Below are 26,955 nucleotides of genomic sequence, written 5' to 3'. Positions count from 1 at the left end.
CTCATTTATATATTTATATATTCCCCACTTCATGCCATCCCGGCTTACCTATCTAAACCTCATTTACTGCCCGATTACCTAATGACAATCATGACCCTCCAGCCCCAGTCCTTTACCTACAATGTTTTAAACTTCTTTTTGATTGGACCAAAGAACGCCCAGCTATTTTGACAGCTTCGTTCATGGTTTATGCCTGGCAGCCCCACATGTAGTTGCGAGAGCAAGGTTCATTTCTGCGTACATTTTTGAAAATGAGCATAAGATGATTTTTAAGGTGGCAGCCTATTAGCTAATTAACAGAACAGTAAGTGTGCTCATTATTAGAGTAATTCATTGTTTTACCTGCATGTGATTACAGATTACGGAACGATTGAGGTGCCTCCTGCTCCAGAGAAAGTTGCCACGTATGACGTCAATGGACCACGTCTAATGATAACCCACATCGAGAATGAAAACTTCAAATCCTACGCTGGTAAACAGACTTTAGGGCCATTTCATAAGGTTTGTGTTTTTGCCTTGTGGGGATTTTAAATTTCCCCATTGTGTTCTTTATGGTTTATGTAACATCGTATGATGTAATGAAATATGTCTTCCCGGCCCATTTAATGAATTTTGTGACTTAATTTTCATTGGTTGTTGTTTTTTAAAATAACAAGAATCTTAGTTGTTCAACTTTATACTATCTTTGCAACAATATTTCATGTAAATTTTTCTTAGGATTTTTAATCTTTGTCATTCTGTACGGTATTTTCATTGTTGTTGCAGAGTTTTACGTCGATCGTTGGTCCAAATGGCAGTGGTAAATCCAATGTGATCGACTCCATGCTGTTTGTGTTTGGTTTCCGTGCCAACAAGATCCGCTCCAAGAAAATAAGCGTCCTCATCCACAACAGTGATGAACATCGTGACACCCAGTCTTGTACCGTGGCCGTGCACTTCCAGAAGATCATTGACACAGGGGTAAGTCTCCAGCTACCGACACCAAGAAATGTATCAATTTCAATATTATGATTATCGACACTGATCCCACTACACCGTTCAGTGTACTGGTCCAAATGAATAGATACATCTGGTCTTGGACAGAGAATTTGTAGGTGTTCCCGTTTTCACTGGTCATGAGACAGAGAATTTGTATGTGTTCCCGCTCTCACTGGTGATGAGGACAGAGAATTTGTATGTGTTCCCGTTTTCACTGGTCATGAGACAGAGAATTTGTATGTGTTCCCGCTCTCACTCGTCATGAAACAGAGAATTTGTAGGTGTTCCCGCTCTCACTGGTCATGAGACAGAGAATTTGTATTGTTCCCGCTCTCACTCATTGAAACAGAGAATTTGTAGGTGTTCCCGCTCTCACTGGTCATGAGACAGAGAATTTGTATGTGTTCTCGCTCTCACTGGCCATGAGACAGAGAATATATATGTGTTCCCGCTCTCAATGGTCATGAGACAGAGAATTTGTAGGTGTTCCCTCTCTCACTCGTCCTGAGACAGAGAATATATATGTGTTCCCCGCTCTCACTCGTCCTGAGACAGAGAATTTGTATGTGTTCCCACTCTCACTCTCCTGAGACAGAGAATTTGTAGGTGTTCCTGCTCTCACTCGTCCTGAGACAGAGAATTTGTATGTGTTCCCGCTCTCACTCGTCCTGAGACAGAGAATTTGTAGGTGTCCCGCTCTCAATGGTCATGAGACAGAGAATTTGTAGGTGTTCTGCTCTCACTCTTCCTGAGACAGAGAATTTGAAGGTGTTTCGCACTCGCTCGTCTTGAGACAGAGAATTTGTAGGTGTTCCCGCTCTCACTGGTCATGAGACAGAGAATTTGTAGGTGTTCCCGCTCTCACTCGTCTTGAGACAGAGAATTTGTAGGTGTTCCTGCTCTCACCCGTCCTGGGACAGAGAATTTGTATGTATTCTCGCTCTCACTGGTCATTAGACAGAGAATTTGTAGGTGTTCCCGCTCTCACTCATCCTGAGACAGAGAATTTGTAGGTGTTCCCGCTCTCACTGGTCATGGGGCCCTAATTACAAATAGGGGTCAGTGACACTTGTGTGAGTGTTTGGTGTCTTGTTTTTCCTGGTCATGAGGCCCTAATTACAACTAGGGGTCAGTGATACTTGTGTGAGTGTTTTGCGTCTTGATTTCACTGGTTATGTTGCCCTCATTACAACTAGAGGTCATTACTCTTGTGTGAATGTTTGGTGTCTTGTTTTCACTGGCCATGGGGCCTTAATTACAAGTAGGGGTCATTTACTCTTGTGTGAGTGTTTGGCGTCTTGATTTCACTGGTCATGGGGCCCTAATTACAGGTAGGGGTCAGTGACATTTGTGTGAGTTTGGCGTCTTGTTTTCGCTGGTCATGGGGCCCTAATTACAAGTAGGGGTCATTGACTCTTGTGTGAGTGATTGGTATCTTGTTTTCGCTGGTCATTGGGCCCTAATTACAACTAGGGGTCAGTGATACTTGTGTGAGTGTTTTGTGTCTTGATTTCACTGGTTATGTTGCCCTCATTACAACTAGGGGTCATTGACTCTTGTGTGAATGTTTGGTGTCTTGTTTTCCCTGGTCAATGGGCCCTAATTACAAGTAGGGGTCATTGACTCTTGTGTGAGTGTTTCGTGTCTTGTTTTCCCTGGTCATTGGGCCCTAATTAAAACAAAGGGTCAGTGACACTTGTGTGAGTGTTTCGTGTCTTGTTTTCCCTGGTCATGGGGCTCCGAATTACAAGTAGGGGTCAGTGACGCTTGTATGAGTGTTTTGTGTCTTGATTTCCACTGGTCATGGGGCCCTAATTACTAGTAGGGGTCAGTGACACTTGTGTGAGTGTTTTGTGTCTTGATTTCACTGGTCATGGGGCCCTAATTACAAGTAGGGGTCATTGACTCTTGTGTGAATGTTTGGTGTCTTGTTTTCACTGGCCATGGGGCCCTAATTACAAGTAGGGGTCATTGACTCTTGTGTGAGTGTTTGGCGTCTTGATTTCACTGGTCATGGGGCCCTAATTACAAGTAGGGGTCAGTGACACTTGTGTGAGTGTTTGGCGTCTTGTTTTCCCTGGTCAATGGGCCCTAATTACAAGTAGGGGTCATTGACTCTTGTGTGAGTATTTCGTGTCTTGTTTTCCCTGGTCATTGGGCCCTAATTAAAACAAAGGGTCATTGACTCTTGTGTGAGTGTTTGGCGTCTTGATTTCACTGGTCATGGGGCCCTAATTACAAGTAGGGGTCAGTGACACTTGTGTGAGTGTTTGGCGTCTTGTTTTCCCTGGTCAATGGGCCCTAATTACAAGTAGGGGTCAGTGACACTTGTGTGAGTGTTTTGTGTCTTGTTTTCCCTGGTCATTGGGCCCTAATTACAAGGGGTCATTGACACTTGTGTGAGTGTTTGATGCCTTGTTTTCACTGGTCAAGGGGTCATTGACACTTGTGTGAGTGTTTGGTGCCTTGTTTTCGCTGGTCAAGGCGTCAGTGACACTTGTGTGAGTGTTTGGTGCCTTGTTTTCGCTGGTCAAGGGGTCAGTGACACTTGTGTGAGTGTTCGGTGCCTTGTTTTCGCTGGTCAAAGGGTCATTGACACTTGTGTGAGTGTTTGGTGCCTTGTTTTCGCTGGTCAAGGGGTCATTGACACTTTTGTTTGGTGCCTTGTTTTCGCTAGTCAAGGGGTCAGTGACACTTGTGTGAGTGTTCGGTGCCTTGTTTTCGCTGGTCAAAGGGTCATTGACACTTGTGTGAGTGTTTGGTGCCTTGTTTTCGCTGGTCAAGGGGTCATTGACACTCTTGTTTGGTGCCTTGTTTTCCACCAATTTTGTATCCAATTCAAACAACTAAATAATTGTACATGTAAACTGACTCGTAAATGTAAATAAGCGTACCAGTCTGTGTACGTGGGTAGCTCAGTGGAAAGAGTGGTGAGGATGGAGAACCTTTTGCGAGTTTAAGGCTGACTCATGCCAGGACTTTTTGTCAGGCCTCGAGATTTAGGTAAAGACATTCTCTATTTTGAATTTATCTCTTTGCTTAAGGTTTAATGCAGTGCTCAATAAATCATATCAGTGCTATGTATTTGATGTTTCATTCACGCTTTTCTGTTACATTTTCCACAGTCTGGAGAAAATGACTATGAGGTTGTTCCGAACTCCAAGTTCGTGGTTTCCCGTACTGCAGGGCGTGACAACAGCTCTTACTACTGTGTTAATGGGAAACGTGCAACATGGAAAGAAGTGGCAACTTTGTTGCGAGGAAATGGGATTGACCTTGATCATAACAGATTCCTCATCCTTCAGGTAAACTCTGAACAACAGCTACATTTCCTTGAGAGATGGCCCTCATCCCTACAAACTTCTGGAGTTCCATTCTCTGCCTCTAAATTTGTGCCTGCTGCGCTCATGGTCAACTGTGGCTGTTGGAGAGCACTTGTCCTGGTTTGTGCGGTATTTACCTGGAAATGGGTACAAAAATGGGTACAAAACTTGTGGGAAATTTAATTATGCCCTTGGTTTTCCTGGGCACTCTGATTTTCTCCGCCCGTACAACTGACCACCATGGTATACCTGGAAATTGTGCATAATCGCATTGAACAATTATCAAATAAAGTCAATTCTGAATCCAAATTTTTGGCTAATCCTTTGTCTTTTTAAATAATCGATCAATGAATCAATCACATGTTGTAGGGTGAGGTGGAGCAGATTGCTATGATGAAGCCTAAAGGTCAGACAGAACATGATGAAGGCATGCTGGAGTTTCTGGAGGACATCATTGGCAGTAGTCGCTACCAGGAGCCCATTGAACAGCTGTCAAAACGTGTGGAGGAACTCAACGAACTCCGCGGAGAGAAGGTCAGTGCTCTCTGTTGTATCCACAATATTAGCTCATAATACTGTTGAGCTTCTTTTCTGACATGATTCAGTGATAGTGAGGGATGACTAATGTAGGTCTGTCGGTCTGTACAAGAACTGCTCCTCATCTTCCAATTTTGATCAACAATCTGTCTGCCTGTTCATTTTTTGGCCACTCACAACCACCAAAAAAATTTCTGTGATTTTTAAATGTTTGTTTTCTTTGCTTTCAGCTGAATAGAGTTAAGACTGTGGAAAAAGAGAAGGACAACTTGGAAGGTCCAAAGAATGAGGCTTTGGAGTATCTACGATTGGAGAACGAAATTATCCGACAGAAGAACACACTTTATCAGAAATTTCTGTAAGATATACCGCCTTGGTTTATTCAATAGCAAAGAAAGCACTTTCATCAAGTATATGTGAGGTAAAAAAAGCATTAAACAATGTGCAGGGAATCAGTTTGAGTCATTTATAAAAAAATTTAACTTTCACTGTTTCAGGCACGTTTTTTCCCATGAGGAACAGAAAGCTGTTGAGGAGAGAGATCGGATAAAAGAAGGCATGACAGGGTTGACGACTAAACTAGATGAGCTCAGTAGCCAGAAGAAAGAGAAGAATAAGGACCTACAAGAAAGTATACAAGTGAGTCTATGTAGGAGAACTGTTCAGGGAACTTCAGACAGCATGTGTGATCAGAGGGGCAGCAGTTGACTGATCCATGCAGAGACAAAGTATACAAGTAAGTCTGTGTAGAGAACTGTTCAGGGGACTTCAGACAGCATGTGTGATCAGAGGGGCAGCAGTTGACTGATCCATGCAGAGACAAAGTATACAAGTAAGTCTGTGTAGAGAACTGCTCAGAGACTTCAGACAGTTACCATGTGTGATCAGAGGGGTAACATTTGACCGATCCATACAGAGAAGCTTACCCACAGAGTATACAAGTAAGTCTGTGTAGAAAACTGCTCAGAGACTTCAGACAGTTACCATGTGTGATCAGAGGGGTAACATTTGACCGATCCATACAGAGAAGCTTGCCCAGAAAGTATACAAGTAAGTCTGTGTAGAGAACTGTTCAGGGGACTTCAGACAGTTACCATGTGTGATCAGAGGGGCAGCAGTTGACCGATCCATGCAGAGACAAAGTATACAAGTAAGTCTGTGTAGAGAACTGTTCAGGGGACTTCAGACAGTTACCATGTGTGATCAGAGGGGTAACATTTGACCGATCCATGCAGAGACAAAGTATACAAGTAAGTCTGTGTAGAGAACTGCTCAGAGACTTCAGACAGTTACCATGTGTGATCAGAGGGGTAACATTTGACCGATCCATACAGAGAAGCTTACCCACAGAGTATACAAGTAAGTCTGTGTAGAGAACTGCTCAGAGACTTCAGACAGTTACCATGTGTGATCAGAGGGGTAACATTTGACCGATCCATACAGAGAAGCTTACCCAGAAAGTATACAGGTAAGTCTGTGTAGAGAACTGCTCAGAGACTTCAGACAGTTACCATGTGTGATCAGAGGGGTAACATTTGACTGATCCATACAGAGAAGCCTACCCACAGAGTATACAAGTAAGTTTGTGTAGAGACTGCTCAGAGACTTCAGACAGTTACCATGTGTGATCAGAAAGGTAACATTTGACCGATCCATACAGAGAAGCCTACCCACAGAGTATACAAGTAAGTTTGTGTAGAAAACTGCTCAGAGACTAATCAATTAATTTTTGATCAGAAATGTTGGTTTCAGAGGTATCATTTTATGGCTCCTAAGTGCTTCAGAAAGTGCATGGTTACAGACCAAGCTTTAGGTGAAATACAGCAGTCTCCAGTATTTCAGCCCAGTGTTGTGCATCACAAGATTATGACAGAACTGGTTTTGTGAAAAGGAACCCAGTTTTTGGTGTCATTAGTGTTAGTGCACTTCCATTGAATATACATGCACTTTTAGTTTTGCGCAGTTTTCATTGATTTAATTTTTGGTACTTACAGAGAATATGAAGCGACGGTGAAGGCTTGTGAGGAAAGAAAGGACGAGTTTGCTGAATTTGAAAAACAAGATGTAAAGTGCAGAGAAGATTTTAAGCACTGTAAAGCCAATGCAAAGAAACTGGAGAAATCTTTAGAGCAAGAAAAAAAGAAGGTACACTTTGTTTCTAAAATTGAAGTTGTGACGTAGAAAACTGTGACCAAGACGTTGTGATGTAGAAACTGTGACCATGAAGTTGTGACGTAGAAACTGTGACCAAGACGTTGTGATGTAGAAACTGTGACCATGAAGTTGTGACGTAGAAACTGTGACCAAGACGTTGTGACGTAGAAACTGTTGACCATGGCGTTGTGATATAGACACTGCGACCATGGCATTATGATATAGACACTGTGACCATGGCATTATGATATAGACACTGTGACCATGGCATTATGATATAGACACTGTGACCATGGCGTTGTGATATAGACACTGCGACCATGGCATTATGATATAGACACTGTGACCATGGCATTATGATATAGACACTGTGACCATGGTGTTATGATATAGACACTGTGACCATGGCGTTATGATATAGGACACTGTGACCATGGCGTTATGATATAGACACTGTGGACCATGGCGTTATGATATAGACACTGTGACATGGCGTTATGATATAGACACTGTGACCATGGGCATTATGATATAGACACTGTGACCATGGCATTATGATATAGACACTGTGACCATGGCATTATGATATAGACACTGTGACCATGAGGCGTTATGATATAGACACTGTGACCATGGCGTTATGATATAGACACTGTGACCATGGCGTTATGATATAGACACTGTGACCATGGCATTATGATATAGACACTGTGACCATGCGTTGTGATATAGAAACGGTGACCAAGGCATTGAGATATAGAAATTTTGACCATGGCATAATGTAGAAAAGTGACTATGACGTCGTAATGTAGAAAAGTGACTATGACGTTGTGATGTAGAAACTCTGCCCATAATGTTGTGATGTAGGAACTGTACCCATGACGTTCTGATGTAGAAACTGTGATGTTGTGATGTAGAAACTGTGACCATGACATTGGATGTAGAAACTCTCGCATTGGGTTGTCCTCAGTTTGGCTCAGAACTGCTCAGGGTGATGAAATTGTGCAGGTGTGTGAAGCTACATGTTTGGCTCAGAACTGCTCAGGGTGATGAAATTGTGCAGTGTGTGAAGCTACATGTTTGGCTCAGAACTGCTCAGGGTGATGAAATTGTGCAGTGTGTGAAGCTACATGTTTGGTTCAGAAGCGCTGAAAGTGATGAAGTTGTGCAGTGTGTGAAGCAACATGTTTGGCTCAGAAGTGCTGAAAGTGATGAAATTGTGCAGTGTGTGAAGCTACTTGTTTGGTTCAGAAGTGCTGAAAGTGATGAAATTGTGCAGTGTGTGAAGCTACTTGTTTGGTTCAGAAGTGCTGAAAGTGATGAAATTGTGCAGTGTGTGAAGCTACTTGTTTGGTTCAGAAGTGCAGAAAGTGATGAAATTGTGCAGTGTGTGAAGCTACATGTTTGGCTCAGAAGGTCTGAAAGTGATGAAATTATGCATTGTGTGAAGCTACATGTTTGGCTCAGAAGGTCTGAAAGTGATGAAATTGTGCAGTGTGTGAAGCTACATGTTTGGCTCAGAAGTGCTGAAAGTGATGAAATTGTGCATTGTGTGAAGCTACATGTTTGGCTTAGAAGTGCTCAGGGTGATAAAATTGTGCAGTGTTTGAAGCTACATGTTTGGTTCAGAAGTGCTGAAAGTGATAAAATTGTGCATTGTGTGAAGCTACATGTTTGGTTCAGAAGGTCTGAAAGTGATGAAATTGTGCAGTGTGTGAAGCTACTTGTTTGGCTCAGAAGTGCTGAAAGTGATGAAATTGTGCAGTGTGTGAAGCTACATGTTTGGCTTAGAAGTGCTCAGGGTGATAAAATTGTGCAGTGTTTGAAGCTACATGTTTGGTTCAGAAGTGCTGAAAGTGATGAAATTGTGCAGTGTGTGAAGCTACATGTTTGGCTCAGAAGTGCTGAAAGTGATGAAATTGTGCAGTGTGTGAAGCTACGTTTGGTTCAGAAGTGCTGAAAGTGATGAAATTGTGCAAATCTGCAAATAAGATGTAATATTTTTCTGTCTTTGAAACTCTCCAGGTTGAGGAGCTACAAAAAGTGCCTGAGCAGAGTGAGAAGGCCATGGAGAGGCTAACAAAAGAGTTGGAGGAGAAGGAGGTGAACAAAGCCAAAGAGGAAGAGAAGCTGAAAGCTGTCATGGACTCTCTGAAAACCGAGACCCAGGTTTGTCATTCAGATCATAGTGATGATCCAGCAGAAAGTCAGGACACAAGGGTGTGTGTTCCATCCCAGTCATGGAATCCCTGAAGACAAAGACTTAGGTCAGTCAAAGCCTTCTTGTCCTAGAACCTACTGTCTTCTGCTGGCTGGTGATGATCCAGCAGAAGGTCAGGACACAAGGGGTGTGTGTTCCATCCCAGTCAAAGTCTCCCTGAAGACAAAGACTCAGGTCTGTCAAAGCCTTCTTGTCCTAGAACCTACTGTCTTCTGCTGGCTGGTGATGATCCAGCAGAAAGTCAGGACACAAGGGGTGTGTGTTCCATCCCAGTCAAAGTCTCCCTGAAGACAAAGACTCAGGTCTGTCAAAGCCTTCTTGTCCTAGAACCTACTGTCTTCTGCTGGCTGGTGATCATCCAGCTGAATGTCAGGACACAAGGGTTGTGGGTTCCATCCCAGTCATGGAATCCCTGAAGACAAAGACTCAGGTCTGTCAAAGCCTTCTTGTCCTAGAATCGACTGTCAGTTGTCTGTGATTTATTTCAGGTACTGTGGTTTCCTCTTCCCATAGAACAAAGACTCAGCTCTGTCAAAGCCTTCTTGTCCTAGAATCGACTGTCAGTTGTCTGTGATTTACTTCAGGTACTGTGGTTTCCTCTTCCCATAGAACAAAGACTCAGCTCTGTCAAAGCCTTCTTGTCCTAGAATCGGCTGTCAGTTGTCTGTGATTTACTTCAGGTACTGTGGTTTCCTCTTCCCATAGAACTGACCACCATCATTTAAGTCAAAATTTCCAGACTATTGGATTAAAAAACAATTATGTAAATGGACTTGCTTGGCCTGCGTGATGTTCCCTGAACAATCCAGTGACAGTCCTTGTTCCAGCTGCTGCTAGTTGTGCGGCAGCCTGAAGAAACGTGACTAGTGAACCTGAAATCAGAACATCGAACCTTATAGTCTCTCATCACATTATTGTGGTGAGAATGGTTGACATTTCATTTTATCTATTTGTGATGCTTTTGCTTACTGCCTTTGTGTTATCAATCACAAAAGGCGTTATTGGAGTTTCAATAACACATGAGTAGGCTTGCCTAGAATGTGTCACTCGTGTTACTTTGTTGTACGACAAACAGACAAAAGTATGAGGCCCTTCCATGCCTGTTGCACAAAATTCCAGACTTGAACACAAGCCCAGCATTATGCTTAGTTCACATGCTTAATATTTGTTTCTCAGTTTTCTATTTTAAACTATACCAGAGCCTATGAAAACAATCTGTTAATAGACTTGGTGAATTCTGTAGGGAGTGCCTGGGTTATAACACTATAAACATACATCTAGATAAGTTGTGATTGTGTACCAGCTGTCAGACTGCGGGACTCAGATGATGACATCAGACTGCGGGACTCGGATGATGACATCAGACTGTGGGACTCGGATGGATGACATCAGACCAGACTGCGCGACTCAGATGATGACATCAGACTGCGGGACCCAGATGATGACATCAGACCCCGGGACTCAGGTGATGACATCAAACCGTGAGACTCAGATGATGACATCAGACTGCGGGACTCGGTTGATGACATCAGACAGCAAGACTCAGATGATGACATCAGACTGTGGGACTCGGTTGATGACATCAAACAGCGAGACTCAGATGATGACATCAGACTGCGGGACTCGGTTGATGACATCAAACAGCGAGACTCAGATGATGACATCAGACTGTGGGACCCAGATGATGACATCAGACTGCGGGACTCGGATGATGACATTAGACCAGACTGCAGGACTCGGATGATGACATTAGACTGCAGGACTCAGATGATGACATCAGACTGTGGGACTCAAATGATGACATCAGACTGCTGGACTCGGATGATGACATCAGAGTGTGGGACTCGAATGATGACATTAGACCAGACTGCAGGACTAGGATGATGACATCAGGCTGCAGGACTCAGGTGATGACATCAGACTGCGGGACTCGAATGATGACATCAGACTGCAGGACTCAGGTGATGATATCAGACTGCAGGACTTGGATGATGACATCAAACCGCAAGACTCAAGTGATGACATCTAATGGTGAGACTCAGATGATGACATCAGACTGTGGGACTCAGATGATGACATCAGACTGTGGGACTTGGATGATGACATCAGATTGCAGGACTTGGATGATGAGATCAGCCCGCGGGACTCAGATGATGACATAGGTTATTAACTCTCCTGTTTATAGCCACTAACAAGCAAATTTGTTTACTCAGGGACTTCAAGAAGAGAAAGAGAAGAGCCAAGAAGAGCTACTGGTACTGCAAACAGCTGTGAACGAAACCAAATCAAAGGTACAACACTCTTCTTGCTGCGATTAGAGGTTTTCATTTTTGGGCAATTGAAAGCCTCAAAACAGTTACAGAAACTGTATTTCTGCTCAGTTTGTTGAGATTCCCATGTATTTTGATGTAATTGTTGACATTTTTGTGTCTTTGTGTGAAATGTGATATTTTTCTTGACAGTTTGATGCTTTTCTTGACAGTTTGATGTTTTTCTTGACGGTTTGTTTGACAGTTTGATGCTTATCATGACAGTTTGATGTTTTTCTTGACGGTTTTGTTTGACAGTTTGATGTTTTTCGTGACAGTTTGATGTTTTCCTTGACCGTTTGTTTGACAGTTTGATGTTTTTCTTGACAGTTTGAGGTGGCTCAATCAGAACTGGATATCTACCTCAGTAATCAACAGTCTGAGAAAAACAAATTGGAAACTGCCCAAAAGAATCTAGAGAGAACAACAACCTTGCTGAAGGAGCGCAAAAAGTGAGCCTGTTTTGTCACTACCATGTCCTGTATCATTATGCAGTAAATTTTACTTCATATAAACCATTTTAACTATTTTATAGTTTTGATGTCAGATATACAACTGAAATGGTTTGATTACATGTCAGTTTGTCATTGAGGCATCAGATAAGGTTGCTCTTCTATGTAAAATAAATAAAACTGATAGTAATAGCTATATGCATGTAGCTAATGGTAAGCATTTCTGTTACCAGGGAAGAGGCAGACTTATGATCATGCTATGACTATTTGTTGCTTCGAGGGGAGAGGCAGACGTGGGACCGCACTATAACTATTTGTTGCTTCCGTTGCCAGGGAACATGCAGACGTGGGACCATACTGTAATTATTTGTTGCTTCTGTTGCCAGGGAAGATGCAGACGTGGGGCCGTACTATAACTATTTCTTGCTTCTCTTGCCAGGGAAGATGCAGACGTGGGACCATACTATAACTATTTGTTGCTTCTCTTGCCAGGGAAGAGGCAGACGTGGGACCGTACTATAACTGTTTATTGCTTCTGTTGCCAGGGAAGATGCAGACGTGGGACCATACTATAACTATTTGTTGCTTCTGTTGCCAGGGAAGATGCAGACGTGGGGCCGTACTATAACTATTTCTTGCTTCTGTTGCCAGGGAAGAGGCAGACATGGGACCGTACTATAACTATTTCTTGCTTCTGTTGCCAGGGAAGATGCAGACGTGGGGCCGTACTATAACTATTTGTTGCTTCTGTTGCCAGGGAAGATGCAGACGTAGGACCATACTATAACTATTTGTAGCTTCTCTTGCCAGGGAAGAGGCAGACGTGGGGCCGTACTATAACTGTTTATTGCTTCTGTTGCCAGGGAAGATGCAGACGTGGGACCGTACTATAACTATTTGTTGCTTCTGTTGCCAGGGAAGATGCAGACGTGGGACCATACTATAACTATTTGTTGCTTCTGTTGCCAGGAAAGAGGCAGACGTGGGACTGTACTATAACTGTTTGTAGCTTCTGTTGCCAGGGAAGAGGCAGGTGCGTGACCGTACTAAAACTTTTTATTGCTTCTGTTTACAGGGAAGTGGCAGAGTTTGAACAAAAGATTCCAGAAGCTGAGAAATCCCTGAAACAAATTCACAATGATTTACAGACGGCCATCCAAACTGAAGCTCAAGCGACCCAGGAGGTTTGTGGTTTTTGTGTCCTCTTCTGTCTGTCTGAGATCCTTTGTGTCCCTGCCTGTCTATCTGGTGTCTTTTGTGTCCCCATCTGTCTGTCTGGTGTCCTGGTTACTTGTGGACACAATTTCACAAAAGTTATTGACATGGCTGTTAGATTTGGTGCCCATATTCTGCTCATAAATGTGGATTTTGAATATGGAGGCATAATCTTTTGTGTAATTTGGGCAATCAAAACAAAAGGAAAAAAAACAAAAGGTCATGCAAGGTTTTTCAGAAGGTTGTTTTGTTTCTCACATTATTCAGGTTTTCTGCCACCATAATGCTGGCTGTCAGATAAAGTAAATAAATCAGTTAGAGTTTGGAGAACAGTCCTTTGTGATATTTCAGATTATCAGGCTTTTAGATCCTATTTCTTGACAGTACATGCAGCAGTTCCTGCTGTCTTGCTTTACTTCGCTGTCAACTAGTCTGGCAAGTCTAATGAGCAAGCTATTGCAGCTGTCCCATAAAAATAATTTATGTGAAAGAAGTTCCCAGATGCATACATTAGTCACCTGTTGGCATTTCTCATAAACCTTGTCGTTCTGATAGGACTGAACATTTTCCTCTTGCCAATTTTAGCTCAAAGATTTGCGAGTCAAAGTGGAAACAGCAAAATCCTCCATGGAAGCGTCCAAGAGCCGCGGGAAAGTGCTGGAAGCTTTGATGGTGGAAAAACGCAGCGGGAAACTGGCGGGTGTCAGCGGGAGACTGGTAATGTTCACGATTCTAGGTGGCATTTCAAGTCTCACTTGAACACCTTAGTGGTATTATCATCTGTTACATCTGTTATCATCTGTTACATGTATGATCATCTGTTACATCTATTATTCATTGCTTCCGCAAAAATGCAGCAGAGAATATTAGTTCTGATCTGTGGTTTGTTCCTCTGTCATGCTTTGGTCTCAGTGCCAAAAATTATCAGCATTTTTGTCCAAATTTAAGTTTGTGTGCAGGTGGCCTTGTGTATTCCTAGGCAAGTCAAAGCCATCTTGCTGCCTGCGTTGGTTTGGCGTGAGATATTTTAAATGAGATATAAATTCTTTGAATTCACTTTCTGTTTCTTGGATGCTTTCAACTCATGTTGGCTTCCTGTCTTATCGTACGTGTGCAGGTCTTCCAGCAACCTATGGTTGGTCAAGGGTCCCCCCCCCCCCCCCCAGCTCTATGCAGTTTCCTTCCCATTATGCCATCGCATCAATGAAATATTCTTCAGTATGGCATCAAACTCCAATCAAATAAGTATCACTGAATAATAATGAATGAAATTAGTTTGCAAATCTAGCATTTTCTTTGTTTGCAGGGTGACCTTGGTGGAATTGATGAGAAGTATGATGTTGCCATATCGACAGCTTGTGGTTCGCTTGACAACATCGTCGTGGATACGATCGATACTGCCCAGAAATGTGTCGAGTTCCTCAAGAAAAACAACGTTGGCTCAGCAACATTCATCGGCCTGGACAAGATGCAGAAGTGGAAAGAGCATGCAAAACGAAAAATACAAACGTATGTCTGTGTATGTTAGATCTGAGCTGTTTGTGGTGTCTGGTACACTGTGTGTTTGTGGTGTGCGGTACTCTGTGTGTGTGGTACGCTGTGTGTTTGTGGTGTATGGTATGCTGTGTGCGTGGTACGCTGTGTGTCTGGTACGCTGTGTGTCTAGTACGCTGTGTGTGTGTGGTATGCTGTGTTTGTGGTATGCTGTGTGTTTGTGGTGTGTGGTACGCTATGTGTTTGTGGTGTGTGGTACGCTATGTGTTTGTGGTGTGTGGTACTCTATGTGTTTGTGGTGTATGTTAGATCTGGGCTGTTTGTGGTGTGTGGTACGCGGTGTGTTTGTGGTGTGTGGTATACTGTGTGTTTGTGGTGTGTTGTACGCTGTGTCTTCATGGTGTGTGGTAAGGTGTGTGTCTGGTACGCTGTGTGTTTGTGGTGTGTTGTACGCTGTGTGTCTGTGGTGTGTTGTATGCTGTGTGTTTGTGGTGTGTGGTACACTGTGTGTTTGTGATGTGGTACACTGTATTTGTGGTGTGTGTTACACTGTGTGTGTGGTATACTGTATGTGTGTGGTACACTGTTTGTGGTGTGTTGTACGCTGTGTGTGTGAGGTGTGTGGTACACTGTGTTTATGGTGTGTGGTACAATGTGTTTGTGGTGTGTGGTATACTGTGTGTTTGTGGTGTATTGTACACTGTGTGTTTGTGGTGTGTGGTACACTGTGTTTGTGGTGTATTGTACACTGTGTTTGTGGTGTGTGGTACACCGTGTGTTTGTGGTGTGTGGTATACTATGTGTTTGTGGTGTATTGTACACTGTGTGTTTGTGGTGTGTAGTATACTGTGTGTTTGTGGTGTGTGGTATACTGTGTTTGTGGCGTATTGTACACTGTGTTTGTGGTGTGTGGTACACAGTGTGTTTGTGGTGTGGTGCTTGGTGTGTTTGTGGTGTGTGGTACACAGTGTGTTTGTGGTGTGTGGTACGCTGTGTGTTTGTGGTGTGTGGTATACTGTGTGTTTCTGGTGTATTTGTGGTGTGTGGCACACTGTGTGTTTGTGGTATACTGTGTGTTTGTGGAGTCTGGTACGCTGTGTGTTTGTGGTGTGTGGTATACTGTGTGTTTGTGGTGCGTGGTACGCAGTGTGTTTGTGGTGTGTGGTACACTGTGTTTGTGGTGTATGGTATACAGTGTGATGGTGGTGTGTGGTATACTGTGTGTTTGTGGTGTGTGGTACACTGTGTTTGTGGTGTGTGGTATACTGTGTGTTTGTGGTGTGTGGTACACTGTGTGTTTGTGGTGTGTGGTACGCGATGTGTTTGTGGTGTTAGGTACACAGTCTGTTTGTGTTGTGGTACGCAGTGTGTTTGTGGTGTGTGGTACACGGTGTATTTGTGGTGTGTGGTACGCGATGTGTTTGTGGTGTTAGGCATGCAGTGTGTTTGTGGTGTCTAGTACGCAGTGTGTTTGTGGTGTGTGGTAGGCTGTGTGTTTGTGGTGTGTGGTATACTGTGTGTTTGTGGTGTGTGGTATACTGTGTGATGGTGGTGTGTGGTACACTGTGTGTTTGTGGTTTGTGATATACTGTGTGTTTCTGGTGTCTGATACGCTGTGTGTTTGTGGTGTGTGGTACACTGTGTGTTTGTGGTGTGTGGTATACTGTGTGTTTGTGGTGTGTGGTATACTGTGTGTTTGTGGTTTGTGGTATACAGTGTGATGGTGGTGTGTGGTACACTGTCTGTTTTGTGGTTTGTGGTATACTGTGTGTTTGTGGTGTGTGGTACGCTGTGTGTTTTGGTGTATTTGTGGTGTGTGGTATACTGTGTGTTTGTGGTGTGTGGTACACTGTGTTTGTGGTGTATGGTACACTGTGTGTTTGTGATGTGTGGTACACTGTATGTTTGTGGTGTGTGGTACACAGTGTGCTTGTGGTGTGTGGTATACTGTGTGTTTGTGGTGTGTGGTATACTGTGTTTGTGGTGTATTGTACACTGTGTGTTTGTGGTGTGTGGTATACTGTGTTTGTGGTGTATTGTACACTGTGTGTTTGTGGTGTATTTTTGGTGTGTGGTACACTGTGTGTTTGTGGCATGTGGTATACTGTGTGTTTGTGGTGTGTGGTACACTGTGTGTTTGTGGTGTGTGGTACGCTGTGTGTTTGTGGTGTCTGGTACACTGTGTGTTTGTGGTGTGTAGTATACTGTCTTTGTGGTGTTACGTAAGCAGTGTATTTGTGGTGTCTGGTACACTGTGTGTTTGTGGTGTCTGGTACACTGTCTTCGTATTGTGTAGTACACTGTGTTTGTATGGTAGAAGTTCTGTGATCACAGTCTAGGTCAGTGAATTCGTGAGAATCACACACATTAATGGTTCTTTTCTTGATCTTAAAAAATAAGGTTTAGCTATAAAATATGCTTTTTGTCAGCATAACCTATGTTGTCATGGTAGTTAAGGGCTAACCTAATTATTAAAATACCATTTTTGAAACGGGCCATTTAGTGTAACTCAAATATGTTTGAGTACAATGTGAAAAATGAGTACATAAATTGAGGGATTTTAAGACGAGTCTTTTTCCATCGTGAATATGAGGACAATTGAGGCTCAAGTCTTTCACGTCATTTGAACAGGCCTGAAGGTGTGCCACGACTGTTTGACCTTGTGAAGGTTAGAGACGAAAACATCCGAATGGCGTTTTACTTTGCTCTTCGTGACACTCTTGTTGCCAATGACCTTGAACAAGCTACAAGAATTGCTTACGGGAAAACTCGCTTCAGGGTTGTCACCCTTCATGGACAGCTGATTGACACCTCTGGTAAGAGTATATTATAAAAACCCACACTTCGTACAAACAAGGAAATCCAAGATGGCAAATAACACTCGTTTTAAGTTGGAGTTTAGAGATTAGTTTCAATCCAGTCATAACGTGAAGGTGTAGAAACCTCAATTCTCTCCCTCACTGGCCAAGCAGACTAATATTGTGGGTCCACTCAGTTTCCTCCACCCCTCCCGTTTCTCCCTCACTGGCCAAGCAGACTAATATTGTGGGTCCACTCAGTTTCCTCCACCCCTCCCATCTCTCCCTGACTGGCAAGCAGACTAATGTTATGGGTCCACTCAGTTTCCTCCATCCATCCCATCTCTCCTATGTTGGCCAAGCAGACTAATATTATGGGTCCACTCAGGTTCCTCCACCCCTCCCGTCTCTCCCTCACTGGCCAAGCAGACTAATATTGTGGGTCCACTCAGTTTCCTCCACCCATCCCATCTCTCCCTCACTGGCCAAGCAGACTAATATTATGGGTCCACTCAGTTTCCTCCACCCCTCTCATCTCTCCCTCACTGGCCAAGCAGACTAATATTGTGGGTCAACTCAGATTCCTCCACCCATCCCATCTCTCCCAGACTGGCCAAGCCGACTAATATTGTCGGTCCACTCAGTTTCCTCCACCCCTCCTGTCTCTCCCTCACTGACCAAGCAGACTAATATTGTGGGTCCACTCAGTTTCCTCCACCCATCCCATCTCCCCCAGACTGGCCAAGCCGACTAATATTGTCGGTCCACTCAGTTTCCTCCACCCCTCCTGTCTCTCCCTCACTGGCCAAGCAGACTAATGTTGTGGGTCCACTCAGTTTCCTCCGCACCTCCCATCTCTCCCAGACTGGCCAAGCCGACTAATATTATGGGTCCACTCAATTTCCTCCACCCCTCCCGTTTCTCCCTCACTGGCCAAGCAGACTAATAATATGGGTCCACTCAGTTTCTTCCACCCATCCCGTCTCTCCCATGTTGGCCAAGCAGACTAATATTATGGGTCCACTCAGTTTCCTTCACCCCTCCCGTTTCTCCCTCACTGGCCAAGCAGACTAATATTGTTGGTCCACTCAGTTTCCTCCACCCCTCCCATCTCTCCCTCACTGGCTAAGCAGACTAATGTTATGGGTCCACTCAGTTTCCTCCACCCATCCCATCTTTCCCATGGTGGCCAAGCAGACTAATATTATGGGTCCACTCAGTTTCCTCCACCCCTCCCATCTCTCCCTCACTGGCCAAGCCGACTAATATTATGGGTCCACTCAGTTTCCTCCACCCATCCCATCTCTCCCTCACTGGCCAAGCCGACTAATATTGTGGGTCCACTCAGTTTCATCCGCCCTTCCCATCTCTCCCTCACTGGCCAAGCAGACTAATGTGGGTCCACTTAGTTTCCTCCACCCCTCCCATCTCTCCCTGACTGGCCAAGCCGACTAATATTATGGGTCCACTCAGTTTCCTCCACCCATCCCATCTCTCCCTCACTGGCCAAGCAGACTAATATTGTCGGTCCACTCAGATTCCTCCACCCATCCCATCTCTCCCAGACTGGCCAAGCCGACTAATATTGTGGGTCCACTCAGTTTCCTCCACCCCTCCCGTCTCTCCCTCACTGGCCAAGCAGACTAATAATATGGGTCCACTCAGTTTCTTCCACCCATCCCGTCTCTCCCATGTTGGCCAAGCAGACTAATATTATGGGTCCACTCAGTTTCTTCCACCCATCCCGTTTCTCCCTCAATGGCCAAGCAGACTAATATTATGGGTCAACTCAGTTTCCTCCACCCCTCCTGTCTCTCACTCACTGGCCAAGCAGACTAATGTTGTGGGTCCACTCAGTTTCCTCCACCCCTCCCGTCTCTCCCTCACTGCCCAAGCAGACTAATATTATGGGTCCACTCAGTTTCCTCCACCCCTCCCGTCTCTCCCTCACTGGCCGAGCAGACTAATATTGTGGGTCTACTCAGTTTCCTCCACCCCTCCCGTCTCTCCCTCACTGGCCAAACAGACTAATATTGTCGGTCCACTCAGTTTCTTCCACCCATCCCATCTCTCCCATGTTGGCCAAGCAGACTAATATTGTCGGTCCACTCAGTTTCCTCCACCCCTCCCGTTTCTCCCTCACTGGCCAAGCAGACTAATAATATGGGTCCACTCAGTTTCTTCCACCCATCCCGTCTGTCCCATGTTGGCCAAGCAGACTAATATTATGGGTCCACTCAGTTTCCTCCACCCCTCCCGTTTCTCCTTTACTGGCCAAGCAGACTAATATTGTGGGTCCACTCAGTTTCTTCCACCCATCCCGTTTCTCCCTCAGTGGCCAAGCAGACTAATATTATGGGTCAACTCAGTTTCCTCCACCCCTCCTGTCTCTCACTCACTGGCCAAGCAGACTATTGTTGTGGGTCCACTCAGTTTCCTCCACCCCTCCTGTCTTTCACTCACTGGCCAAGCAGACTAATGTTGTGGGTCCACTCAGTTTCCTCCACCCCTCCCGTCTCTCCCTCACTGGCCAAGCAGACTAATATTATGGGTCCACTCAGTTTCCTCCACCCCTCCTGTCTCTCCCTCATTGGCCAAGCAGACTAATATTGTGGGTCAACTCAGATTCCTCCACCCCTCCCATCTCTCCCTCACTGGCCAAGCAGACTAATATTGTTGGTCCACTCAGTTTCCTCCACCCCTCCTGTCTCTCCCTCATTGGTCAAGGAGACTAATGTTGTGGGTCCACTTAGTTTCCTCCACCCCTCCCATCTCTCCCTCACTGGCCAAGCAGACTAATATTATGGGTCCACTCAGTTTCCTCCACCTCTCCTGTCTCTCACTCACTGGCCAAGCAGACTAATGTTGTGGGTCCACTTAGTTTCCTCCACCCCTCCCATCTCTCCCTCACTGGCCAAGCAGACTAATATTGTGGGGCCACTCAGTTTCCTCCACCCCTCCTGTCTCTCCCTCATTGGCCAAGCAGACTAATGTTGTTTGTCCACTCAGATTCCTTCACCCATCCCATCTCTCCCTCACTGGCCAAGCAGGCTAATATTATGGGTCAACTCAGTTTCCTTCACCCATCAAGTTGACGACCATCAGTAGAAATGAAGTGTTCGTCAGTAAAATGAACATGAATTCTTTACTCCAGAGTTTTCGGTTGAAATAAGAATATTATCTTGGGGAAGTGACACATATTATGTGAATGTCCAAAAAACACACAAATAAAGACTGTGTGTCAAAGAATGTGAAAGAAAACCAAAAATTTGACATCATTAGACCCTGGATTTTCTTGATAGAGCCTGCCTTACATTTCAAAATATTTCACTATTTATCTCCGAGGTAAAAGAAATGCATTAGTCTCATTTCTATGGCATATAGAATGATGAAGACAAATGACATTTCATATGTTCTTCAAAGTTAGAGTATACATCTAATGTTAACAATGTTGAAAGAAATGTTAAATTTAAAAGACAGAATCTGATGTTTCCATATTTTTTCTGCTGGCCTAGCCTGGTACATGGTAATTAGCCAATGAAAGAGAGTTACGTTGATGCCCTTCTGCAGCAGTTATAGGAAGTTGTTTGTTCTTCAGGCACAATGAGCGGTGGTGGGAAAAGTGTCAGCAAAGGTCGCATGGGATCATCAGCTGTGTCACAAGAGTTCAACCCTACACAGGTCAAGGTCATGGAAACCAACCTGGAAAAGGTCAGACTTATTTTAGGGATAGAGAAATGTTGGCCAGGCAGGCAGGCCTTGGGATAAGAAAGTCCAGTGGGCCAGTCAAATTCTTTTGACAGTTCACGATGTACATGTATGCAGTACATAGAACTTGTCCTTCGACCAGCTGTAAACATGTATGCAGTACATAGAACGTCCTTCGACCAGCTGTAAACATGTATGCAGTATGTAGAACTTGTCCTTCGACCAGCTGTAAACATGTATGCAGTACGTAGAACTTGTCCTTCGACCAGCTGTAAACATGTATGCAGTACATAGAACTTGTCCTTCGACCAGCTGTAAACATGTATGCAGTACATAGAACTTGTCCTTCGACCAGCTGTAAACATGCATGCAGTACATAGAACTTGTCCTTCGACCAGCTGTAAACATGTATGCAGTACATAGAACTTGTCCTTCGACCAGCTGTAAACATGTATGCAGTACATAGAACTTGTCCTTCGACCAGCTGTAAACATGTATGCAGTACATAGAACTTGTCGTTTGACCAGCTGTAAACATGTATGCAGAATATAGAACCTGTCGTTTGACCAGCTGTAAACATGTATGTAGATCTAGGCATAGTATGCTATGCCCAATCGCTAATGTTACAATTCTTGTGGTCAGTTTCAGAGTGTTCAAAGTGTATATAAACAGATGATTGTGGTTCCTGACCATCACGAGACCTTGACCACCACACGCACTGCTTAAAACTGTACATCAGAACACAAAAGTCTTGTGTAATCCTTTGAACAAAGATAATACTGTGCTTTAGAAATTAGATATCTGAAAGAACCTGTAATGTTAGACCTAATTTGGGCACTATTCATTTCTTCAATGATGGGCATGTGAAATTGATTTCCAATTCTGATGACCTTTTGACTCTCAGGTCTTACTGTATTTCTATTCCTGCTAGAATGCACTCTAAGAGCACAAACTTGTACCACCTTTAAATGGACGAATTCTCTTCTATGGAAGAAGGGATACACTCACCGTGATAAAGAATAGTTTAGGAAATTCCAGGACAACAATCCTGCGCCCGCTCCTGACCTACATTTAATGGATCGATCGTTCACTGAAGGCCAACTTGTAAACAATATTTTATCCACATTCTTGAAGAATTTTGTCCGTAAATTTGATGGACTGTGTAATAAATGCCGACAAAACAGAATTTACATGAACTTACCATCTGGAGCTAACAGTATATTCTCTTGTCTGTTATAACAAATATTTCTCCGTGTTTTAGTTGATGATGGAGGCACAGCAGGTGCGAGACAATAAGAACAAGTTAGAGGAGACTGTTCATAGTGTGGAGAAGTCAGTGACGCAGATGAAACACACGCTGGCAAAACACAAGATGGAGATAGCTGTGAGTCCTGTAGAATTCATGCTGTATGGCCTGAGGCATGGAAGCTCCAGAGGGAGTTTCTGGAAATCCACTCTTAAAGCTGACTCTCATCATACATTTGAGAAAGTCTTGAGTATGGTTCTATACAACATACCTTTGAGAAAGTCTTTAGTATGGTTCTGTACAACATACATTTGAGAAAGTCTTGAGTATGGTTCTATACAACATACATTTGAGAAAGTCTTGAGTATGGTTCTGTACAACATACATTTGAGAAAGTCTTTAGTATGGTTCTGTACAACATACATTTGAGAAAGTCTTGAGTATGGTTCTGTACAACATACATTTGAGAAAGTCTTTAGTATGGTTCTGTACAACATACATTTGAGAAAGTCTTGAGTATGGTTCTATACAACATACATTTGAGAAAGTCTTGAGTATGGTTCTGTACAACATACATTTGAGAAAGTCTTTAGTATGGTTCTGTACAACATACATTTGAGAAAGTCTTGAGTGTGGTTCTATACAACATACATTTGAGAAAGTCTTTAGTATGGTTCTGTACAACATACATTTGAGAAAGTCTTGAGTATGGTTCTATACAACATAAGTATTTTTTTTTTCCTGGACTATCCATGATCTAGTGTTGTGATAAATAACTACATGTATGTATTTATGTATTTTGGGGCCTCCATGGTTTAGTTGGTTAGCGTGCTACCACAGCATAATGACCCAGGAGTCTCTCACCAATGCGGTCGCTGTGAGTTCAAGTCCAGCTCATGCTGGCTTCCTCTCCAGTCGTAAGACTGTCAGAAACCTGCGGATGGTCGTGGGTTTTTCACGATTTGTGTTCTTTATGCATCGAGTTTTTTCATTCATTTGTCTCTCACAGACGAGCTCTTTGGTAACCTCGCTACCAATTCTAAGTTACAACATGAAAAAATAAAGAGTATGTCAATTTGGTATTAAATAAATATATTTGTGTAGGCGATGACTGAAGATGAAGTTCAGCTGAAAGGTCAGATCCAGGAGCAGGAGGCCAAGGTCAAGGCTGCGGCCCCTGACGAGAAAACCCTAAAGGACATGCAGACCAAGGTCAACAACTATAAGAAAGGCGAGTTAAAGTTTATCCCTAAAGCATACATGTATCTCTACCAAGAAATACATCCTGTTTTACACTAACAGCTTATGTGGGGATAATAATAATAATAACAAAGAAGAGCAATGTACGCGCCATTTAGACAGACGAGATCGTTTGATGATGAAGATCTAGGTACATGTACATAAATAAGGATCAAAATGATCTTGTCCAGACATGAGGATTGAAAGTGATCTTAATGAAGATCCTGGCATGAGGATTAAAAGTGATCTCGATAAAGGTCCAGGCCTGACAATCCAGACCTAGTGTAAACAGTTAAAATATTGTGGACTTTGCAATTCTTGTTTTATGGTTTGTTATTGTTTATGTTTATTTTTGTACATGTATTTATTTGATTTTTTCATTTCAGATTATGACAAGGCTACAGCTGTTGCCTCCAAAGTGGAAGCTGTGGTTCAAAAGTAAGCTTCAAAAGACTCTCATTCAGCATTACCATGGGTATGGAGAACTGGAAATGTCATAGAAAAGGAAGGCATTGAAGGACTGGAATTTCTTAGATTTAATAAGTAGTGACGGGAAAACATGCTGTCACTACACTGTACTGTTGTTCGTCTATCATTTGTAGCAATTTTGTGACGATGTATATTGCATTGTAAACACAAATTTGATTTATCAAAAACGCAGGGATGTAGGTGTTTTATTAAACATAATAAGTAATATTGTTACCATACACATTTGATCAAAGAAGTAAAAGAAAGATTACAGAAATTGCAGCTGTTTTGGGAGTAGTGACGAAAAGGTAGCAGTATAATACAGTAAGTGCTCCACACATTTGTAACCAGTCAAATCCTCCACACACTTGTAACCAGTCAAATGCTCCACACACTTGTAACAAGTCAAATCCTCCACAGTTGTAACCAGTCAAATCCTCCAAACATTTGTAACAGTCAAATCCTCCACACACTTGTAACCAGTCAAATCCTCCACACACTTGTAACCAGTCAGATCCTCCACACACTTGTAACCAGTCAAATCCTCCACACACTTGTAACCAGTCAAATCCTCCACACATTTGTAACAGTCCACACACTTGTAACCAGTCAAATCCTCCACACACTTGTAACCAGTCAAATCCTCCACACACTTGTAACCAGTCAAACCTCCTCACACTTGTAACCAGTCAAATCCTCCACACATGTGTAACAGTCAAATCCTCCACACTTGTAACCAGTCAAATTCTCCACACATTTATAACAGTCAAATCCTCCACCACTTGTAGCTAGTCAAATCCTCCAGACATTTGTAAGAAGTCAAATACTCCACACACTTGTTACTAGTCAAATCCTCCACACTCTTGTAACAAGTCAAATCCTCCACAGTCTTGTAACAAGTCAAATCCTTCACCACTTGTAACTAGTCAAATCCTCCAGACATTTGTAAGAAGTCAAATACTCCACACACTTGTTACTAGTCAAATCCTCCACAAACTTGTAACCAGTCAAATCCTCCACACATTTGTAACAGTCAATTCCTCCACCACTTGTAACAAGTCAAATCCTCCACACATTTGTAAGAAGTCAAATACTCCATACACTTGTTACTAGTCAAATCCTCCACACCCTTGTAACAAGTCAAATCCTCTACCACCTTTAACTAGTCAAATCCTCCAGACATTTGTAAAAAGTCAAATACTCCACACATTTGTTACTAGTCAAATCCTCCACACACTTGTAACAAGTCAAATCCTCCACACACTTGTAACTAGTCAGATCCACGTTTCCCTTTCCAGTCGTCACTCATATTGTTGTAATGTGATCCATTAGAACATGTGTTTCTCGAGAAAAAGTTTTCAAGCTATGAGGTACAATCTCCATTAAATAGGTGAAATCAAATTTTGAGACTGTGTCCATAAGCAAACTTTTCTAGTTCTTCTTTTCCAACAGTAATTGTTTTTGTTTCTTGGATTTATTTTTATTTTTCATAGCAACTTAACTGAAGGGGATCTGCCATTCTCATATTTCTTGTTTTCTCCTCTGCCAGACTTCACAACCAGATAATGGAGATTGGCGGGTCCAAAATGAGTGCTGCTCAGTCGCGAGTTGACGCGATCACAGCGCAGATTGATGAGACTACGGGACAAATCACCAAGCTTAAAGTGGGCATTAAAACTGCAGAGAGGTGAGACAACTTGCTGTCTTAGTGAAATCAAAAGGTTGAAAGTGAAAAAATGCTGTGTTGGCTGTTGCTGTTTGCTGAAAATCAGGACAAGATAATCATGAATTCCATGAGCCAGGGGCTGATCTAGCATAAAGGCGTGGACATTCGTACAAGAATATTCAGCATAAGGAGTTCTGATCCACCTGAAGACAATAAAAGACAATATATTGCTACATAAATAGCCTGGTAAAGCCTTAAAAGGACAATTTTACACAGAATAAAGCAACTACATGTACACATACTTTGGAAATATTATAGATTTATTGTTTTCGTTTCGTGTTTGAGCACTCAGACTGATGATGCTAAGAAACTAGAAAAAGCAGAGACAAAGACCAAGACTCCAGAGTAGACTCAAGACTCTAGAGTATTACACTGTATTCTTGATAACCCTAGTAAGCACTTGACCATATTCGGCTACAACTAGAAAAACTGGGATGTGTGCCAGTTCCACAGGTGCTTGCCTTCCGTTCGCTGGGACACACAAGGTGCAGGTTTGAACCGTGCCCTCCACCAGGAATTTGTACATTTCCCCGATCTATAAACTATTCTTGTCGCCTTGGTGATAATCAGTTGACATCACATGTGGGGAAAGTTCTGCGGTAACTTGCTAAATATCTGGGATTTACCTCAAGTGCGGGTGTTCTCCATCAGTCAAACGGCCATCATATAAGTGTGAAATTCTTGTTAGGCCATCGGCAACAGTTCAATATGTAAATTAAAGTATACACATATATAGCTGAATATGAAAACTTTATAGATATCCCTGAAGTCACAATGTTTTAAACTGCAAATGTTTGTACAAGGAACCTTAAGAAAGCGGAGACCAAGATGAAGTCCTTAGAGGATGACATCCAGGAGAATCAGGAGAAGCTGGTCACTCTGGAGAATCACTTCAAACAGCTGGAGGTGGATGCTACCAAAGTCTTAGAGAGTTATCAGACAGCCCAGGTGAGATCATGCAGAGGTCAAGTACTAGTGGTGTGGGGATATGGACACTTCCAAAGTCTTAGAGAGTTATCAGACAGCTCAGGTGAGATCCTGGAGAGGTCAAGTACTAGTGGTGTGGGGATATGGACACTAACAAAGT

General features: G+C 43.2%; 1 protein-coding gene across 1 annotated transcript in view; it reads left to right on the top strand.

Moving 5' to 3' along the window:
• LOC135479102 (structural maintenance of chromosomes protein 4-like) overlaps positions 1-26,955 on the top strand; it is a 43,598-nt gene that overhangs the window by 3,341 nt on the left and 13,302 nt on the right. The window contains exons 3-23 of the mRNA XM_064758823.1: positions 359-501; positions 766-960; positions 4,104-4,283; positions 4,671-4,835; positions 5,069-5,196; positions 5,336-5,469; positions 5,568-5,574; positions 6,833-6,983; positions 9,018-9,161; positions 11,427-11,504; positions 11,853-11,974; positions 13,050-13,158; positions 13,775-13,906; positions 14,496-14,698; positions 17,315-17,499; positions 21,080-21,192; positions 22,451-22,573; positions 23,540-23,666; positions 24,061-24,112; positions 25,692-25,829; positions 26,672-26,816. Of these exons, the coding sequence (XP_064614893.1) occupies positions 359-501; positions 766-960; positions 4,104-4,283; positions 4,671-4,835; positions 5,069-5,196; positions 5,336-5,469; positions 5,568-5,574; positions 6,833-6,983; positions 9,018-9,161; positions 11,427-11,504; positions 11,853-11,974; positions 13,050-13,158; positions 13,775-13,906; positions 14,496-14,698; positions 17,315-17,499; positions 21,080-21,192; positions 22,451-22,573; positions 23,540-23,666; positions 24,061-24,112; positions 25,692-25,829; positions 26,672-26,816 (2,774 nt within the window). The remainder of the gene's footprint in view (positions 1-358; positions 502-765; positions 961-4,103; positions 4,284-4,670; positions 4,836-5,068; positions 5,197-5,335; positions 5,470-5,567; positions 5,575-6,832; positions 6,984-9,017; positions 9,162-11,426; positions 11,505-11,852; positions 11,975-13,049; positions 13,159-13,774; positions 13,907-14,495; positions 14,699-17,314; positions 17,500-21,079; positions 21,193-22,450; positions 22,574-23,539; positions 23,667-24,060; positions 24,113-25,691; positions 25,830-26,671; positions 26,817-26,955) is intronic.

This window comes from Liolophura sinensis, chromosome 12 (assembly GCF_032854445.1).
Source record: "Liolophura sinensis isolate JHLJ2023 chromosome 12, CUHK_Ljap_v2, whole genome shotgun sequence".
Lineage (NCBI taxonomy): Eukaryota > Metazoa > Mollusca > Polyplacophora > Chitonida > Chitonidae > Liolophura > Liolophura sinensis.
The sequence above is the reverse complement of the archived record's forward strand: the minus strand, read 5'-3'. Positions and strand labels throughout refer to the sequence as shown.